Source organism: Salvelinus fontinalis, chromosome 35, assembly GCF_029448725.1.
Source record: "Salvelinus fontinalis isolate EN_2023a chromosome 35, ASM2944872v1, whole genome shotgun sequence".
Taxonomy (NCBI): Eukaryota; Metazoa; Chordata; class Actinopteri; order Salmoniformes; family Salmonidae; genus Salvelinus; species Salvelinus fontinalis.
In genome coordinates this window covers 1,019,557-1,036,025 of record NC_074699.1, presented here as the reverse complement: position 1 = coordinate 1,036,025, position 16,469 = coordinate 1,019,557, and the positions used below count along the sequence as shown (strand labels likewise).

Genomic DNA, 16,469 nt, shown 5'->3' with positions numbered 1-16,469 from the left:
TAGAGATGTTTGATCAAATAATACAGTTTGATTGAAGTGACTGATGTGGGGAAAAAATGTACAAGGTTTTAATTTTGAAATTTGGTTGTGCTAGATAGCTGGTGAGCCTAACTTACCCATCTAAAAGCATGTAGTCATCCAGATCACAATGACCAGAGGCCTCATCCCCAGTGGCCCGCCATTGATGTTGAGTCACTCGGGTATCATATGAACACGCAAGGCAGGTCAAAATGTATAGAACTGCAGGAAATGAGCTTTTAAATGATCTCCACTAACAAGAGGGGTGTGACCAGTTTGGGGGGGTCACATGGGTCACTTGGTGGTGGGTTTGTTACTACGCTGATAAATGACAATATCAACCCTGACCTTTGACCTTTGTGTGAGCTGATCTTCTGAAGCAGGAGTGGAGTACCCCTACTGTACAACATCTATTAGAAGGGGGAACGACAGTGACATTCAGAGAAAGGAGCACTTCACTTTTTACAATCATTTTATTGAATCCAATCATTTGAAGATACATCTTAAAAGTCATTGACAAGAGGTCCATTGCCTACAAAACGCAAATTAAAATGTTAGATTGTTCGGTTGCTTTAAAAAAAACACCAAGTCCCTGATTTAACACGTACAGCAGATCACTCAGATGGAAACACTCAAACGGTCTGTTCTGATAGTCATCTTGGACTCCCGATCCTGTACCTCCAACACCATGTTTTCTGCTTCACTTTCACAGCAAATAATGCTTGTTTAGATCAGTGCATTTGAACTCGACACAAATCTAATTGCTAGTTTAAAAGATTTCATTAAAGCAACGGAAAGCTTGTGCAAGTTACAAGTAGTGTCTTTCCCCCACACTTTGATTTTGCCTGTCAAATCTTCATCCACTTTAAACGTACCGCAAAACATTGTCCTAAAACATTGACTGCTTCCCAATTCTCCAAACCCATGACAAGTAGTGTGCAGAACAAGTGCACACTTCAGGAGAAGGGTAGATGATGGATAGTGGAGAATGAGGACGTAGCCATGGTTGTAGTTCTACTTGGACTTAGCGAAGCCCACCCTGTTGTTGTCACGGTCGAACACAGTGTAGTATTGACCAATGAATACATCTCCCAGGATCCACAGCGGCCCGGCGGGGGCGGGGATGTCCAGGCCCATGAAGCCACTCAGGCAGATGGTCTTACCAGCCTGGCTCTCCTGGAGGAGGAAAGGAATACAGTCAGACGCAGAGCAGAAGGGGGAAGCAATACAGAGACGCACAGTCAGACGCAGAGCAGAAGGGGGAAGCAATACAGAGACGCACAGTCAGACGCAGAGCAGAAGGGGGAAGCAATACAGAGACAGTCCCACACAGGGCCCAGATCGTGTCCAGTAAGCACGTAACAGTTTGAAACAGAGGGGTACTATCTATCTGAACTTGTTCATTGCTGAAATGCTCATTTTTGTTTTCTGTTGCACAATGTTTTGCTACGGTGTGCACTAATGAACAAGCGCCTGATATGTAATGACCAAACGACAAAAAATACTAACATTGTAGCCAACAGAGGGACGGTTTGTAAGGAAAGTTCAATAGGCCATTATTACGCAGTAGTAATTGTTTAAATAACAATTACATTCTGAGACAAACATTCAAATCAATGTACGTTATCTGCCATGGTTGTGAGAATGGCTGAGTGAACTAAACAATGCCCTGTTTGTGTGGTATAGTGACTGAGCGGACACTGTTGCTATGAATGTTGAATTAGACTCTACCGCCCTCTGCTGGATATCTGCCTCCACTGCACATTTACATGTAGCATCTCCAGATAGAGACAGAGAGGAGAGAAAAAAATAAAGATAGTGAGAGACTCACCTTGAGGACGTACTGCTCTGCAGTCAGACTGTAGGACTGTCCTCCCAGGTTGAATGTGATGACAGGCATGGTGGGAATCTTATCACAGTTCACCAGGTACTGAAACACAAGCAGAAACAGTCAGTGAAGGTGCTACTGTATTCAGGAAATAAAGTGGAGTACAGTTCTCTAAGTAATAGGAGACGGGCCAGGTCAAGTGGGACTTCATTTAGCTGTAGTCGGGGACCACAGTGTTGAACTAGAGGAGGAGGAGGAACGTAGCTGTAGTCGGGGACCACAGTGTTGAACTAGAGGAGGAGGAACGTAGCTGTAGTCGGGGACCACAGTGTTGAACTAGAGGAGGAGGAACGTAGCTGTAGTCGGGGACCACAGTGTTGAACTAGAGGAGGAGGAACGTAGCTGTAGTCGGGGACCACAGTGTTGAACTAGAGGAGGAGGAGGAACGTAGCTGTAGTCGGGGACCACAGTGTTGAACTAGAGGAGGAGGAACGTAGCTGTAGTCGGGGACCACAGTGTTGAACTAGAGGAGGAGGAACGTAGGTGTAGTCGGGGACCACAGTGTTGAACTAGAGGAGGAGGAGGAACGTAGCTGTAGTCGGGGACCACAGTGTTGAACTAGAGGAGGAGGAACGTAGGTGTAGTCGGGGACCACAGTGTTGAACTAGAGGAGTGGGGTTGATCCTGTGTCTTACCTCTCCCTGGATGAGTGGGGTTGCTCCGATGGCCTTCTGCAGGACCTTGACCTCGGCCGCGGGGCCGGTGATGAGGGACGTGCCGGTGTCCACGATGGCCTCACAGCCTCCCTTACACAGACTCAGCTGGCTCCCCACAGCCATCCTGTACAAACACACACAGGGTTGAATCCAGCTCTCTTGGTGGAAGCAGGGCTGCATGGTTACACAAGGTAACAATAGATTAATTGTCCTCAAAGCAGTAAAAGCCTTTTCACAGGCTTCTCTATTTAAAACACCAAACCAATAAGTCATTTAGGTTTACAGTTCCCTCCCTACATAGTGAAAACAGTGTTGATTTCATTCATGCTCGCAGTCCACAAAACTGAATTTTGCAGAATGCACAGTTAAATCTAGACAATACTTTAAAACAAGATAAAAAAATATATAAAACATTCAATTTAAAAAGGTCCTCAATGACAAGAAATTTGTTTAAAGTCACATTTGGCCATTAAAATGTCTGATTGCAGTGGCTACGGTAAACAAATTTGATGCTGTGTAGTTGACTCTGGAGGACTTTGCCAGTACCGTCTCCTCTTCTCTGTGGTAGTAGATCATGTAGAGGAGGGTCCAGTACCATCTCCTCTTCTCTGTGGTAGTAGATCATATAGAGGGTCCAGTACCATCTCCTCTTCTCTGTGGTAGTAGATCAGGTAGAGGAGGGTCCAGTACCATCTCCTCTTCTCTGTGGTAGTAGATCATATAGAGGAGGGTCCAGTACCATCTCCTCTTCTCTGTGGTAGTAGATCAGGTAGAGGAGGGTCCAGTACCATCTCCTCTTCTCTGTGGTAGTAGATCATGTAGAGGAGGGTCCAGTACCATCTCCTCTTCTCTGTGGTAGTAGATCATATAGAGGAGGGTCCAGTACCATCTCCTCTTCTCTGTGGTAGTAGATCATATAGAGGAGGGTCCAGTACCATCTCCTCTTCTCTGTGGTAGTAGATCATATAGAGGAGGGTCCAGTACCATCTCCTCTTCTCTGTGGTAGTAGATCATGTAGAGGAGGGTCCAGTACCATCTCGTCTTCTCTGTGGTAGTAGATCACGTAGAGGAGGGTCCAGTACCATCTCCTCTTCTCTGTGGTAGTAGATCATGTAGAGGAGGGTCCAGTACCGTCTCCTCTGTGGTAGTAGATCATGTAGAGGAGGGTCCAGTACCATCTCCTCTTCTCTGTGGTAGTAGATCATGTAGAGGAGGGTCCAGTACCATCTCCTCTTCTCTGTGGTAGTAGATCATATAGAGGAGGGTCCAGTACCATCTCCTCTTCTCTGTGGTAGTAGATCAGGTAGAGGAGGGTCCAGTACCATCTCCTCTTCTCTGTGGTAGTAGATCATGTAGAGGAGGGTCCAGTACCATCTCCTCTTCTCTGTGGTAGTAGATCATATAGAGGAGGGTCCAGTACCATCTCCTCTTCTCTGTGGTAGTAGATCATGTAGAGGAGGGTCCAGTACCATCTCCTCTTCTCTGTGGTAGTAGATCATGTAGAGGAGGGTCCAGTACCATCTCCTCTTCTCTGTGGTAGTAGATCATATAGAGGAGGGTCCAGTACCATCTCCTCTTCTCTGTGATAGTAGATCATGTAGAGGAGGGTCCAGTACCATCTCCTCTTCTCTGTGGTAGTAGATCATATAGAGGAGGGTCCAGTACCATCTCCTCTTCTCTGTGATAGTAGATCATGTAGAGGAGGGTCCAGTACCATCGCCTCTTCTCTGTGGTAGTAGATCATGTAGAGGAGGGTCCAGTACCATCTCCTCTTCTCTGTGGTAGTAGATCACGTAGAGGAGGGTCCAGTACCGTCTCCTCTGTGGTAGTAGATCATGTAGAGGAGGGTCCAGTACCATCTCCTCTTCTCTGTGGTAGTAGATCATGTAGAGGAGGGTCCAGTACCATCTCGTCTTCTCTGTGGTAGTAGATCACGTAGAGGAGGGTCCAGTACCGTCTCCTCTGTGGTAGTAGATCATGTAGAGGAGGGTCCAGTACCATCTCCTCTTCTCTGTGGTAGTAGATCATGTAGAGGAGGGTCCAGTACCATCTCCTCTTCTCTGTGGTAGTAGATCATGTAGAGGAGGGTCCAGTACCATCTCCTCTTCTCTGTGGTAGTAGATCATATAGAGGAGGGTCCAGTACCATCTCCTCTTCTCTGTGGTAGTAGATCAGGTAGAGGAGGGTCCAGTACCATCTCCTCTTCTCTGTGGTAGTAGATCATGTAGAGGAGGGTCCAGTACCATCTCCTCTTCTCTGTGGTAGTAGATCATATAGAGGAGGGTCCAGTACCATCTCCTCTTCTCTGTGGTAGTAGATCATGTAGAGGAGGGTCCAGTACCATCTCCTCTTCTCTGTGGTAGTAGATCATGTAGAGGAGGGTCCAGTACCATCTCCTCTTCTCTGTGGTAGTAGATCATATAGAGGAGGGTCCAGTACCATCTCCTCTTCTCTGTGATAGTAGATCATGTAGAGGAGGGTCCAGTACCATCTCCTCTTCTCTGTGGTAGTAGATCATATAGAGGAGGGTCCAGTACCATCTCCTCTTCTCTGTGATAGTAGATCATGTAGAGGAGGGTCCAGTACCATCGCCTCTTCTCTGTGGTAGTAGATCATGTAGAGGAGGGTCCAGTACCATCTCCTCTTCTCTGTGGTAGTAGATCACGTAGAGGAGGGTCCAGTACCGTCTCCTCTGTGGTAGTAGATCATGTAGAGGAGGGTCCAGTACCATCTCCTCTTCTCTGTGGTAGTAGATCATGTAGAGGAGGGTCCAGTACCATCTCCTCTTCTCTGTGGTAGTAGATCATGTAGAGGAGGGTCCAGTACCATCTCCTCTTCTCTGTGGTAGTAGATCATATAGAGGAGGGTCCAGTACCATCTCCTCTTCTCTGTGATAGTAGATCATGTAGAGGAGGGTCCAGTACCATCTCTTCTCTGTGGTAGTAGATCATGTAGAGGAGGGTCCAGTACCATCTCCTCTTCTCTGTGGTAGTAGATCACGTAGAGGAGGGTCCAGTACCGTCTCCTCTGTGGTAGTAGATCATGTAGAGGAGGGTCCAGTACCATCTCCTCTTCTCTGTGGTAGTAGATCATGTAGAGGAGGGTCCAGTACCATCTCCTCTTCTCTGTGGTAGTAGATCATGTAGAGGAGGGTCCAGTACCATCTCCTCTTCTCTGTGGTAGTAGATCATATAGAGGAGGGTCCAGTACCATCTCCTCTTCTCTGTGGTAGTAGATCATATAGAGGAGGGTCCAGTACCATCTCCTCTTCTCTGTGATAGTAGATCATGTAGAGGAGGGTCCAGTACCATCTCTTCTCTGTGGTAGTAGATCATGTAGAGGAGGGTCCAGTACCATCTCCTCTTCTCTGTGGTAGTAGATCACGTAGAGGAGGGTCCAGTACCGTCTCCTCTGTGGTAGTAGATCATGTAGAGGAGGGTCCAGTACCATCTCCTCTTCTCTGTGGTAGTAGATCATATAGAGGAGGGTCCAGTACCATCTCCTCTTCTCTGTGGTAGTAGATCATATAGAGGAGGGTCCAGTACCATCTCCTCTTCTCTGTGGTAGTAGATCATATAGAGGAGGGTCCAGTACCATCTCCTCTTCTCTGTGGTGGTAGATCATGTAGAGGAGGGTCCAGTACCATCTCCTCTTCTCTGTGGAGGTAGATCATGTAGAGGAGGGTCCAGTACCATCTCCTCTTCTCTGTGGTAGTATATCATGTAGAGGAGGGTCCAGTACCATCTCCTCTTTTCTGTGGTAGTAGATCATATAGAGGAGGGTCCAGTTCCATCTACTCTTCTCTGTGGTAGTAGATCATATAGAGGGTTCAGTACCATCTCCTCTTCTCTGTGGTAGTAGATCATATAGAGGAGGGTCCAGTACCATCTCCTCTTCTCTGTGGTAGTAGATCATATAGAGGAGGGTCCAGTACCATCTCCTCTTCTCTGTGGTAGTAGATCATATAGAGGAGGGTCCAGTACCATCTCCTCTTCTCTGTGGTAGTAGATCATATAGAGGAGGGTCCAGTACCATCTCCTCTTCTCTGTGGTAGTAGATCATATAGAGGAGGGTCCAGTACCATCTCCTCTTCTCTGTGGTAGTAGATCATATAGAGGAGGGTCCAGTACCATCTCCTCTTCTCTGTGGTAGTAGATCATATAGAGGAGGGTCCAGTACCATCTCCTCTTCTCTGTGGTAGTAGATCATATAGAGGAGGGTCCAGTACCATCTCCTCTTCTCTGTGGTAATAGATCATATAGAGGAGGGTCCAGTACCATCTCCTCTTCTCTGTACCAGTAGATCATGTAGAGGAGGGTCCAGTACCATCTCCTCTTCTGTGGTAGTAGATCATGTAGAGGAGGGTCCAGTACCATCTCCTCTGTGGTAGTAGATCATGTAGAGGAGGGTCCAGTACCATCTCCTCTGTGGTAGTAGATCATATAGAGGAGGGTCCAGTACCATCTCCTCTTCTCTGTGGTAGTAGATCATATAGAGGAGGGTCCAGTACCATCTCCTCTTCTCTGTGGTAGTAGATCATGTAGAGGAGGGTCCAGTACCATCTCCTCTTCTCTGTGGTAGTAGATCATGTAGAGGAGGGTCCAGTACCATCTCCTCTTCTCTGTGGTAGTAGATCATGTAGAAGAGGGTCCAGTACCATCTCCTCTTCTCTGTGGTAGTAGATCATATAGAGGAGGGTCCAGTACCATCTCCTCTTCTCTGTGGTAGTAGATCATATAGAGGAGGGTCCAGTACCATCTCCTCTTCTCTGTGGTAGTAGATCATGTAGAGGAGGGTCCAGTACCATCTCCTCTTCTCTGTGGTAGTAGATCATGTAGAGGAGGGTCCAGTACCATCTCCTCTTCTCTGTGGTAGTAGATCATATAGAGGAGGGTCCAGTACCATCTCCTCTTCTCTGTGGTAGTAGATCATATAGAGGAGGGTCCAGTACCATCTCCTCTGTGGTAGTAGATCATATAGAGGAGGGTCCAGTACCATCTCCTCTGTGGTAGTAGATCATATAGAGGAGGGTCCAGTACCATCTCCTCTGTGGTAGTAGATCATATAGAGGAGGGTCCAGTACCATCTCCTCTTCTCTGTACCAGTAGATCGGGTGGTCAGGTTGGTGCATCATGTCAGTGACCAATCTTACTGCTGCTTGACCTCTGTGACTGTAGTGGTGGAAGGGTCAGTGGGATGTCTCCGTTTTGTTACCATCTTGCTTACCCTTTTTGTGCACGTTCCACCTGGAACAGGCCGTCCACCCGGGATTAGTGGAGCTGGTTCCACCTGGAACAGGCCGTCCACCCGGGATTAGTGGAGCTGGTTCCACCTGGAACAGGCCGTCCACCCGGGATTAGTGGAGCTGGTTCCACCTGGAACAGGCCGTCCACCCGGGATTAGTGGAGCTGGTTCCACCTGGAACAGGCCGTCCACCCGGGATTAGTGGAGCTGGTTCCACCTGGAACAGGCCGTCCACCCGGGATTAGTGGAGCTGGTTGGGGCATTTTTTTTTTTTTTTTTTTTTAGTTGGACAATCACTTTTCCCTCCAGGACCTCAGGAACGAGACCAGTTGATAGGTGGTAACTAAGGAGGGAGGTGTTAGTGGTCTTCCAGACTGAAGGTACATTGTTAGTCATTGTTTTTGTCAGCCTGTTTTAGATCTGGTTGGGATTTGATGAGGGCCTTGGTAGGTAGATGATTGAAGTCCCCACATAAGACAACACCTGCTTTAGGCGACTTCAACTTCAGAGTCGATGGTGTTCATGAGATCATCCAATGGCTTCCTGTGGCAGTTTCTTCTCATTAGCCGCAACTGTATCCAGACACAACCTCATCCCTTTAGGTCCGCCCGTCTCCTAACCTGGGGACTATACACATACATCCACTCTTCCTTTCACATCGAGACAGATTTCTGTCCTTTCTGAACAGCCTCTGTTTAGAGACTCATCTGGAATGTTCTCATGTGTCCATGTTTCTGTTAAACAACCAATTTCTGTCCTGGATGATCGGAGCAGAAGTTCAAACTCATTGACTTAGTTTTGCAGAGATATAGAATTGCAGGTTAGGATATTTAGCAGACAGTGGGGAGATTTAGCATCTTATGCCTTCTTAATTGTAGTTAAGTCTCTTGGCACTTCTACATGAGACTGAAACCAACAGTGCAAATCTTCGTTTACCTCGGCCAGCCTTGGTTCCTCTTAGAAGGCTTCTAGCTCGCAGAATGTTGTTTTCCAGAAGCTTCTGTTTGACGTGTGGAGCCAGAGGTCACGGGTAAGTTTTCTGAGATTCTCAAGGGAATACGGTGGGTATTCACAAAATGTTTGTGGCGTCCATTTCACTTGCTCAAAAAGTCCTCAAATGTTGTAAACGGAATAATTCTGACACAGAACTGACCACAGACATACTAATATAGTTTCCACCAACAACAGATGGTTAATGTAGATTGTTATGGCGGCGTTAGAATACACTAACTAACACAAGCAGCGGCAGAAGTGGCAGCATATAAACAACGGGTCAAGGAAGAGCCCTCACCCGTCCATGTGGATCTGCCAGTAGGCCTGGCGGCTGACGTTGAGGTATTGGAAGTCTCCACTGTAGTACTTGGGGTCAGTTCCTCCCAGTAGGAGCTCACCACCGGGCTCAGAGTCTGGGTTCCTGACACACACAGGACCAAACAGTCATTTTACTATTTTTATAATGTCTTTGCGGAGCAGAAACAAACTCAGACTTGTTGTGCTAGTTTCCTGGATACAGATTAAACCTGGTACTTGAGGCCTTTTGCTAGGCCGTCATTGTAAATAATTTTTCTTAACTGACTTGCCTAGTTAAATAAAAGGTTAAATAAAAATAACCAGCTATTTCAATAGACATGGGCTTTTTAGTTCAGTACTAGGCTTAATCCGTGTCAAGGTAACCAGGCCTAAACCTCCAAAAAGGACTCCGGAGACAAAAAATAAATAGGTGAGGCACTCCTCTCCGTGTCACCTGTTGAGGTAGAAGGAGAACACGTTCTGCTCTACTTTCTTCTGGCTCATGATGTTGTCGAACGGTGGAGCGACCCCGTCCACAGAGATCCGGGGGTAGGCCATGCCCAGAATGCCATCAAACTTAGCAGCGATGAAGGCTACACCAGGCTGCTTGATGGCCTCACCGAACCCCTGTTCCTCTATGGACAGGCCTCCAATCTACCAGAGAGATGAGCAGCACATCCATTAAAAACCTCTATAGACCGTCAGGTCTCCAAACTGACACCTAACACACAGAGATTGTATTTTTATATCGTCAAATAAAATACATTTCAGGCAGAAAAGTGGTTAACGCTGTTTAAAATCATTAAGAACACAAAAAAAACATCCTTAAAAAAAAGGTTATTGCTTTGGAGAATAGTACAATAGTGACAATGGATTTGATTTATACGGCACCTTTTTTAGATGCTAGGCCTATTCAACAAGAGTGTAACCTTGGAACCTACCGTGCATGTGTCTTGGCTGAGGTACCCAGACAGACTGCCAGACCCATACTGGATGGCGAAGGCCGTTCCATTCTTTACATACGTGCTGGACTTGGCACCGTTATACTTGTGGTGAAGCACTGACACACAGAGAGAAGGGAAGGGTCACTTTAATCTGTCAAAAATGGCCAATATCAATGGTTATATAACATAGAAGGAAAAACACGTTGAAGCATTCATGGAGGAAAGGCATTTGGCAGGAAGCACAAACAAAGAAACAATAAAACAGGATCCTTAGAAACAGATTAAAACTAGAATTGGACTAAAATGAACATACAGCTTGTTAATATTTGTGCTGCTTATAAAAATCAGTGTTCTGGAGGTGAGTAGGTCCTTCTAGCTCCAGTCACGTGTGTACGAGTCAATGGCCCCTTCCCAAAACGCAACCCTAGACCCCTATGGACTTGTGGAGGATCTGAGAGGACGTGACAAAGTGTATGAATACATATGGGATTGAGTCAGTGTAGTGTAGACTTACAGCAGGCGATGTCTGTGAAGGAGCAGTGGATAGAAGGGACCCACAAGTTGGAGGAGCCTGTATCAAACACCACAGTGAATGTCTGGACGGGAGTCCCCAGGCCGATCTCACCGTAGTACTGAGCCTGGAAAACACACACACACACGGCTGCATCAAATAAAAACTGTGGTTTCAAGGACCCCAATCAAGCAGACTGCTCCCGGACTAGAAAGCAGGTAGTAGGATCTTTACATTAAAGTGGACTCCAAACTGGTGGAGGAAGGAGGGCCAGTTTCTGCTGGTTCTTCATATACCTATTCCCTCAGAAGAACAAGCACCACTATGCTTTGCTATTGTCACGTTGTAGGGATACAGTGAAGGTAATCCCTTCCAACAGGTTGAGCTGGCCTGAACACATCTGGTAATCCCTTCCAACAGGTTGAGCTGGCCTGAACACATCTGGTAATCCCTTCCAACAGGTTGAGCTGGCCTGAACACATCTGGTAAATCCCTTCCAACAGGTTGAGCTGGCCTGAACACATCTGGTAATCCCTTCCAACAGGTTGAGCTGGCCTGAACACATCTGGTAATCCCTTCCAACAGGTTGAGCTGGCCTGAACACATCTGGTAATCCCTTCCAACAGGTTGAGCTGGCCTGAACACATCTGGTAAATCCCTTCCAACGGGTTGAGCTGGCCTGAACACATCTGGTAATCCCTTCCAACAGGTTGAGCTGGCCTGAACACATCTGGTAATCCCTTCCAACAGGTTGAGCTGGCCTGAACACATCTGGTAATCCCTTCCAACAGGTTGAGCTGGCCTGAACACATCTGGTAAATCCCTTCCAACAGGTTGAGCTGGCCTGAACACATCTGGTAAATCCCTTCCAACAGGTTGAGCTGGCCTGAACACATCTGGTAAATCCCTTCCAACAGGTTGAGCTGGCCTGAACACATCTGGCACGATCTACCTAAACTTGTCTGTTCATGCACGTCATGTGATTAGTTCAGTCCATTCTACTTCCAAGACTAACAGAAAAGTTGGCTCTGCCAGTGTCAGAAACTGTTTGTCTGATAGTAAAACAGGTCAGAGTGATCTCTTTTCCCTAGTCATGCTGTTGAACATACAAGTCACCTTCTGTTCAAGAGCAAATAATATTTACACAGTTTAAACCGATGAGTCAACTTCCCTCTTTCTAGGACTCCAATCTAGCACTTTATATATCTTCGGTCAATCCAATAGGTCTCAGTGATTTCTCTTCTCCTAGTCACCTTCTAACAGTCAAACTAACCTTCTGTTGCAAGCAGAGAATGAACCATTACTCAACATTTAACAATACGTGACTCAACTTCCTCTTTCTAGGACTCATAGGAAATGAACCTCTTCAGTCAATTCAATCTCTTGAGACTGCTCGACCACTTCATTGTGATTAGATCAGCAGTCTTAGTGTGTGCGCAACAAATGGCCCAACTTCCTATATAGTGCACTACTTTAGACCAGGACCCTATTCCTTATATAGTGCACTACTTTAGACCAGAGCCTTGTTTGGAATAGGGAGCCATTTTTGGACACAACCTTTCTCTTAATTATTGAGCTGACTATTGAAGGGACAACAGGTTCATTCATTTACTGTTGTTGTATTGTGGTTGGTTGATATCCAAGTGGTTTGACGTGAAAGTTCAATTACTCTGCAAGTTGTTATGAAGTGGCTGAAACCCTTCCATGTTTAAAACTGTATTCATTCACAATTCAAACTTTTCAAGCTTCATAGGAGGAATTGCATTACATTTTATATGGTAGATGTGTGTGTGTGTGTGTGTGTGTGTAACCTTGTACCGACCGTTGGATTAATCAACATATCGCAACTCTCTTTCTGTGAGAGTCTAGGAAACAGTATCGCAACTCACTTTCTGTGAGAGTCTAGGAAACAGTGGAAACCACAACCGTTTCCTGTGTTTGCGCATCACTCAGCTCGGTGGAAGGAACTATCAGAGTCCCGGACAAAACACTCAGAAACCAGAACGATTACTGTACTGTGTAGGCTACTCAGAATGTTTATCCAATGCTGGGGAACTGATCTCATCAACACACTCGTTGGCCAGTTTATTAGGTACACCACTAATATGTTTTCCTCCTACAGATAGTGAGTCAAGTGGCCAGGGCTTGCTATATAAAGCAGGCAGACCGGCATCGAGGCATTCAGTTACTGTTCCATTGAATGTTTTCATGGCACACGTTAAGTCCCTTGATACCAATTGAGCAACAGCCAGTGCCCCGAATAACTCTAGATGTTCTGTATGCAAGGGGGGGGGGGGGGGGGTCTGACCCAGTACTAGATGGTGACCTAAAAAAAAATAAACTGTCCCTAGAGTTTCCAAGCCCTATTTTCTTTGGTGTTTAGATTAAACTACATAAACAACACATAGCCTAGTGGATTTGCCGAGGATAAACCGTACATTATGTCTACAAATTGTCAGCTGATCAGGCTCAGGGAGCTTAGAAGATCAGGCCTTCCTTGCTCTCAGTCACCGGTCATATGACCAACTATTCCTAGTTCCTGTTCGGTCACACAGAGAAAACGATCCCATCACTAGACCCAACACTGATGGGAAGCTGAGTTACTTGTCATATGACAAACATTCTTGTTCCGTCACACATAGAAACTAACAAATCTGATTACCCAACTTTAATGGGAAATGTGAAATCAGAAGAGATCTTCCCTTCAGGACAGGGAGGGGGATTGGGCTTTGCCTTGTAACGCTACTAATTCAGCTAGCTAGGAGGACTAGAAGGAAAGGCCGGACTGGCGACAAGAGATTCTTTGTTGGTTTTCTCCTGGCCTGCCTACCTGGCTTTTAGCTTGTGCTACAGTGCATTAGGGAAGTCAAGGGTGACCACTCCATTGGCACAGGTCACCTACATCCCAAATGGCACCCTACTTCCTATTAAAGTGCACTACTTTTGACCAGGGTCCATAGCACGGCTCTGATCAAATGTAGTGCACTACATAGAGAGCCATCTGGGACACATCCCAAAGGGTAACTAGTCCACTCCCAGGTCCCTGGTTAGTAGTGACTAGAGGATCTTCTTACATCCATAAAGTTCTTCAGGGTTTCTGGAGTGGGTCCATTGCTGGAGGAGGGGAAGCCCAGGTTACTGTACTTAGTGTGTTCCTTCCCGGCCAACAGCTCTTCTGCTGCCCTGCCCGAGTCAGTCAGGGTACGCCTGATGGAACGGAACTTCCTCAACGGAATTCTGTAGGAGAGAGAGAAGGAGAGAAAGGGGAAGAGAGATAGATACAGGGGGAGGGAAAGAGAGGGAGACATAGCGAGAGAGAATCCATTAGAGAACTCCTTTGAAATGGTTAGCCAGCCCTGAACAGTTGGTAGGTCAAGCAGAATCTCAGCAGGCCTACTGGTCAGCCCTGTCCAGTATCTACTCAACCTAGTTCCTGCTGGGAAACAACTTCTGAATAGTGTCAGGTCTCCTAATCTCAGACAGACACAGTGAAGAACACTGGTGCCAACATCCTTTGCTAGCTAGAACAAGTGCTGCATGTGGTAACCTAGCTATGTGTAATATCTGTTTTACAAGGACATTGCCGAATGGGAAAAATGAACAATATAACAATCAATGAGGCATACATTAATCAAAGACAACATGACAAGAATACATAGGAAGGTCCCAGTTCAATTGACGAAGCAGATGGTTATGTTATCAGACAGGTTAAGGCCAGTTTATAGTTGGTCTAACGACATGTCTGTAGACATTTATAATGGGACAAGTGTCACTGGTCTAAACGACACTTAAAAATGTTATCTGCAACTGTCGCAACGCCCGTTGTCGTGGTTACCGGACAGCCACCGCAACCAGACCAAATCGTACTGTGACAAGTTGATGCAGGAATTATAAAATCCTCCGATAGAATGACCTACTTTTATTTCATCCCACCATTTTCTGTAAATTCACCACTACCTTGTAAATAATGGTGTGGGTTTAGTTTCCTGTAAAAATGAATAAAAAGTAGCTGACGTTAAGACGTCAGTTATACTATAGTCATTAACGTTATTTGAACTAGCGAGCCAATTAGTTAGCTAGCAACGAACCAAAACATTGTTTAGAAAATAGCTTTTAGTTGCCTGGGTTACCATTAATTAACATTAACGGATGGGTTTATTTATGTTAAAATAGATAAAGTATACAATTTGGAGCACCGGGCTGCTGTGCTGATTTAATGCGACAAGTTTGATGTCGGACGACAATATAAATGTTCATGATTTCGCTACGACAGTTGTGTTACTACATGACACAGGTCAGACGGTCTATAAACCAGCCTTAATCTAATTTACTACTACATGACACAGGTCAGACGGTCTATAAACCAGCCTTAATCTAATTTACTACTACATGACACAGGTCAGACGGTCTGTAAACCAGCCTTAATCTAATGTACTACTACATGACACAGGTCAGACGGTCTGTAAACCAGCCTTAATCTAATTTACTACTACATGACACAGGTCAGACGGTCTGTAAACCAGCCTTAATCTAATTTACTACTACATGACACAGGTCAGACGGTCTGTAAACCAGCCTTAATCTAATTTACTACTACATGACACAGGTCAGACGGTCTGTAAACCAGCCTTAATCTAATTTACTTCTACATGACACAGGTCAGACGGTCTGTAAACCAGCCTTAATCTAATTTACTACTACATGACACATGTCAGACGGTCTGTAAACCAGCCTTAATCTAATTTACTACTACATGACACAGGTCAGACGGTCTGTAAACCAGCCTTAATCTAATTTACTACTACATGACACAGGTCAGACGGTCTGTAAACCAGCCTTAATCTAATTTACTACTACATGACACAGGTCAGACGGTCTGTAAACCAGCCTTAATCTAATGTACTACTACATGACACAGGTCAGACGGTCTGTAAACCAGCCTTAATCTAATTTACTACTACATGACACAGGTCAGACGGTCTGTAAACCAGCCTTAATCTAATTTACTACTACATGACACAGGTCAGACGGTCTGTAAACCAGCCTTAATCTAATTTACTACTACATGACACAGGTCAGACAGTCTGTAAACCAGCCTTAAATCGTGTTTGGGATATCTATTTTGACATTGTCACATGTTTGCTCGGGCGAGAAACTTAACACTAGCTAATGGGAATTTAAAAAAAACACCTTTCTCTAGCGCGACTTGATCACATTTAGCTATCGTCACTTTGTAGCCCCAGGTCATCTTCACTATTCATTCAGCAAAGTAAATATTTACAAACCTAGCTAGGCATATCTATTTTGTAATACTAGCTAGCTATTTGATTGAGGACGTAACGTTAGCTCAACTGCTTGAAGATCATTGCTTTTCTAGCTGACAAGCTAGCTTGGCTAATATAACTTGACTTTACTTACCGGACGAGTGCATCAGATGCCAAAGCAAGTGCCGCGAAAAGACACAGGTACAAAACCTTCATTTTACAGCTGCAGAATAACTTTAGCTACAACCCGATCCGCCAGCACAATGACTGGACAATTTGACCTGAGATAACAACAACAGAATTTTATCACCTGACAATGTCGACGTCGAGTCAAAATCATGTGATGATGGGTGCGTTCCAGGAGTTAAGGCAGCTGCGCATGCGCATTGCAAATGGGTGCGTTCCAGATACACACATTTGGCCCAGACCTGCGCTGAATGTCATAGATTTACAATGTCTGCATAAGCGCTAACGGTCTTCAAATTTGTATTTCTTGAACGCACCCAATCCGTGCTGGCATGCTGTCAGAGATGTGTGTCTATCAAATTGTGGGTAACCTGTCCAGGGACTACAGTTGAAAATTAGCAGGCTGGCTAAAACCAGCACTTTTACTGAAATGTTGATTAATGTGCACCAGTGGAGGCTGCTGAGGGG

At 45.7% G+C, this 16,469-nt stretch overlaps 1 protein-coding gene across 1 annotated transcript; it reads right to left on the bottom strand.

Moving 5' to 3' along the window:
* Window positions 1-472: 472 nt before the first annotated feature.
* On the bottom strand, window positions 473-16,096 carry ctsd (cathepsin D; the record flags this gene model as incomplete). The annotated part of the gene is given in 9 exon segments (XM_055898909.1): window positions 473-1,194; window positions 1,850-1,948; window positions 2,542-2,686; window positions 9,098-9,220; window positions 9,551-9,750; window positions 10,038-10,156; window positions 10,555-10,678; window positions 13,626-13,788; window positions 15,970-16,096. Coding segments are annotated over 9 exon segments (1,197 nt in total). The 3' UTR covers window positions 473-1,032.
* Window positions 16,097-16,469: the final 373 nt, after the last annotated feature.